General features: G+C 31.1%; 1 protein-coding gene across 1 annotated transcript; it reads right to left on the bottom strand.

Annotated features, from left to right (window-relative positions):
* Positions 1 to 806: 806 nt before the first annotated feature.
* LOC142644123 (uncharacterized) lies at positions 807 to 3,158 on the bottom strand. The gene is made up of 5 exons (XM_075818801.1): positions 2,743 to 3,158; positions 2,282 to 2,354; positions 1,440 to 1,742; positions 1,291 to 1,358; positions 807 to 1,014 (listed from the first exon to the last, which is right to left on the bottom strand). The coding sequence occupies exons 1-5, from the start codon at positions 3,156 to 3,158 to the stop codon at positions 807 to 809; spliced, it is 1,068 nt and encodes a 355-aa protein (XP_075674916.1).
* Positions 3,159 to 4,604: the final 1,446 nt, after the last annotated feature.

The following is a 4,604-nucleotide window of genomic DNA, read 5'->3' as shown; positions in this document are numbered from 1 at the left end:
GCAATCAAAAATTGATAATTTTCAGAAAATTTCTCTGATATTCCTAATGCTTTTTGACGTAGGAAGAAACATATTGTTGACTTGCCCTATGATAAAGACTTTAGTGAAAAGGATATTCCTACTAAAGCTCGACCCATTTAGATGAATGCTGAAACAATTGAATTTTGTAAAAATGAAATCAAGGATTTACTCAAGAAAAAACTGATTAGGAATAGCAAGTCCCCTTGGTCTTGTGTTGCTTTTTATATGCAAAAAAATGCTGAGCTAGAGAGAGGAACCCCTCGTCTTGTTATTAATTATAAGCCTTTGAACAAAGTCTTAGAGTGGATTAGGTACCCTATCCCCAATATGAATGATTTGGTTCATAGGTTGAGTGATGCTATTGTGTTCTCAAAGTTTGATATGAAATCTGGATTTTGGCAAGTCCAGATTAGTGAAAAAGATAGATATAAGACTGCTTTCACTACGCCCTTTGGTCACTATGAGTGGAATGTTATGCCTTTTGGCCTTAAGAATGCCCCTAGTGAATTCCAAAATATTATGAATGATATATTCAACTCCTTCAGTTATTTCACCATGGTCTACATTGACGATGTCTTGATTTTCTTTAAATCTATTGATGAACATTGGAAACATTTGCACTCGTTTCTAGAAACAATCATAAGAAATGGTCTTGTTGTCTCTGCCAAGAAAATCAAACTGTTCCAGACCAAAGTAAGATTCCTTGGCTATGATATTTTTGAAGGACAGATTCGTCCTATTGATAGAGTTATTCAATTTGCTAACAAATTTCCTAATGAAATTATTTACAAAACCCAATTTTTTTGCACATAAAAAGCAGTACAAGACCAAGGGGACTTGCTATTCCTAATCAGTTTTTTCTTGAGTAAATCATTGATTTCATTTTTACAGAATTCAACTGTTTCAGCATTCATTTGAATAGGTCGAGCTTTAGTAGGAATATCTTTTTCACTAAAGTCTTTATCATAGGGCAAGTCAACAATATGTTTCTTCCTATGCCAAAAAGCATTAGGAATATCAGAGCAAACATCATCCATTAAGATTTTCTAAAAATTATCAATTTTTGATTGCAACAATATATCAGAAAGTTGTTCAGCAATTCTTTTGTATTGAACTTCTTGCTTAAGGAAGTTTAGATGTTTAACTTTAGCATGAATAAGATTAAAAGTATCATCATTATGAGTCTCAAACTTTGAACATAATTTGAATTTTACTTTCTATCCAAAAGGATCAGTAGTAATTCCATCATCTTCAACAAGGAAAGGATACATGGTAGCAATGAAAGGCAGTCCAAGTATCACTTTATCAGTCATGTTTTCAACAAGCACAGAGGGTATCTTAAAACAAACATTATCATGGCAAACTTAAGCATTATTCAATTCATACTTGGTTTTCATTTTAGTTCCATTAGCAAAAACCAATCTTTCAATAGATTTTTCATAATATTTTGAAGGAATCAATCCTTCTTGGATACAGTTAACATCAACACCAAAATCAATCATCACAATAGTATTGAAAGCATAATCATGTGAAACAACAATCTTGACTTTAGTGAACCTTTTTGGACGCATCATATGTTTAACAAGAGCAAGTTGATTGTCAATTAACTTAATCAAAGCATTACCAGAAACATTACCAGAAGGAGGAGCCTGTTGAGTGGATTCATCTCCATCTTCTCGCTCATCATTATCAGACTGATGTTTATCCATATTTTTCTCAATCTTAAGAATTAACAATTCTTTTTTGAGATTATCATTATTATGTTTAACAGTTTTAACATCATTTTTTAACTGAATTATTTCTTGTTTAACAGTTTTTATTTCATGCTGGAGATCATAAACAGTTAATTCTTTTGTTTTCTTTTTATTAAATATTTCCATAGTTTCTTCAAAACTTATCGTAGATTTAGGGTTTTTAATCTTATCTTCTTTTGTTAAGTTTTTCATAAACTTGTCAAGATATTCTTTTTGTAAATTAGGGTCTTCAATTTTACTTATTAATGTCAACAGCAAGTCTTCACTTTCTTCACTCTTAGTTAACACTTTAACAGATTTTATCAGATTACAACATGAATCTCTACAGCCAAGTTTAATATTAGGAGAATTAGAGGTATCACTGCAAGAGTGATAAGCAGAATCAGATGAGGAGGAGAAATCCTCTTCAAAGGAATCAGTTGAAGCAGTAGATTCAAGAATCTGAAATAGTTCATTTTGATCATTATCATTAATGTTTAACAAATTCAGTTTATTTTTCAATTTACCAGGCTTTTAGTTGCAGTCTTTGCTGAAATAACCAAATTTGCCACAATTAAAGCATTTATCTTTACCTGATCTCTGTTTATCATGTTTTCGAAAGACAGATTTCTTTTTAGCATAAAAATCACTGGGTTTAACAAAGTTGGTTCTGTATCTTTTATGCTTTTTATGGGAATAACTTTTGTAAACTTTATCATGTTTACTTTTTCCTTTTTGTCTGGAAGGGGCAATAGGAGGTAAACCATGCATATTGTTCACATAAAGTACCCATTTCATATTTTGCTTTCTTTTTATTTTTAATTGTTGTTTTAACAATTTTTCATCATTGCACATATTAATTCCAAATTTTTTCATAGTGCTAAAAATATCACCATAAGTTAAATTATCATAATCAATAGAATTATTTTTACCAATTAATTCTTGTTTTACCTTATGAGCAAAGATAGGAGGTAGACCATCAATAAACCTCTCTTTCCAATAAGGTTTCGTGGAATCTTTCCAGAGCATTACTCTGGAGATAAACACATCTTGGTACCATCTGTAATCAGACATAGTAGGACATCTTAAATTATTCAGATAATCAGATAAGCGAGATGAAACATTAGAAGGAGTACCAACAAAGTGTTTGAGAATAGTATAAACCAGGGTGTTGACACCATCAAGGATACCTCGGTTAATAATTTCATCAAAAATGGGCATACCATCATTATCTCTCTTAACAGCATGTTTGATAGATTCTCTAGATTCTTTTGTGAGGTGTGAATCCCACCAACCTCGAAGAGTACCAGAAAAACCAGTAGCAAGCAAGTCAACAACATCAGTGTGATCAAGATCATTATGATTACTCATATATGCTATAGCAACCATAGACATATGAGCCATTTTGTTAATAATTTCTTGTTCAGACAAGTCGTCAATATTCCATTCATAAAGCTTTTCAGCAGAAACAGAAAATTGAGTTTGAAAAGATCTCTCTTCAAACTGCATATCAGGAGGAGTAGGTTTTGAATACCAGTTTTTAGTAAAAGACATGGGATTGGGTTTTCCAACAAATCTTTTAATTTCAGGCAAACTTAAACCACCATCAAAAACTTTTTTGTAAGAAACATAAGATAATGAGTCAAAATTAGTGTCTTCTTCAGAAACAATTTCTTTCTCATTTCTTGAAATAGCACAAGCAGCATTTTTGGAAGTAGAAGTCTCTTCAGGTTTGATTTTCAAATTAGTTTTGGCATTTAAATCAACAAGCATTTTTTCAACCTTTTCCAAAGTCTTAGTCTGAGAAGTTTTGAAATTCATTTTTTCTTTTTGACTAGGCAAATCAATCAAAGGTTTTTCAAGTTTTGGAACAGTAGTTTTTTCAACAATCTTTTCTTCAATACGGTCAAGTTGTTGACCAATAATATGCAAGGATTCATTAGCAAAATTTTTTTGTTCAATAATAGCAGAAATAGGGGTTTTATCATTAGTAATTTTGAAAGGGGAGGCCTTGACCTCAATATTTTCCTTATCAACGGTTTTGTCTTCCTTTTTAAAAGCAGATTTTCTTATTACATTCAAATGATTAGTATGAACATCATTTTTTGAAACATAATAATTTTCAAGATAATAAAAAAAAAAAATGTTTTTTAATTGATTCATTTTTTCTTTCCATTTCCTTTTGACTCTATCTTTCTCAAATTGAGCAAAAGTACTTTGGTAGTATTTTCTTTTACTTCTGTTTGTGGCAGAAATAAACTCATTATACAAGGCAACCATATCAATTTCAAAATTTTTAATTTCAAAATCTTGATCCATGAGATTGATTACTCTTAATTGATTTTGGTGAACAGGTATTTCAATAGGTGGAAAATCATGTCCTAAAGGAGCATCAGATTTTGCATCATCTTCTTCTTCATTAGCATTTATGCTAAGAGAGGGAGATTCAGCTTTGGTTGAATAAAAAATAGTGCTAACTTGGGAGTTGTTGCTTGCAACTCCTTTTAGCCTTAAATCACGGTTTTCAAAATTATTTTTCAAAAACTCATCAATTTCATGATCTCTTTTAACGAAACTGTCAGATCCAGCAAAGGAATTTTAACAGTACCGTCATCATATTGTTGAATATTAGTAAGATCAAATTCATCAAAAACAGGTTTAACAGGTGGAGTTTCACGTTCCAAAGTCCATTCTTTGGGAAGAATAATATCTTGCCATTGAATCATTTTAGGGACTTGGATCATTGCATCAGGAGAAGAATATTGAATTAACATAGTTTTTCCAGCAGGATCTCTATCTTTAGAACAAGGATCCAACTGAGAACCAAGCAATCGGTAATAAATGCGGTAG

Source organism: Castanea sativa, chromosome 7 (assembly GCF_040712315.1).
Source record: "Castanea sativa cultivar Marrone di Chiusa Pesio chromosome 7, ASM4071231v1".
NCBI classification, from domain to species: Eukaryota; Viridiplantae; Streptophyta; class Magnoliopsida; order Fagales; family Fagaceae; genus Castanea; species Castanea sativa.
This window is presented reverse-complemented; position numbering and strand designations above follow the sequence as displayed.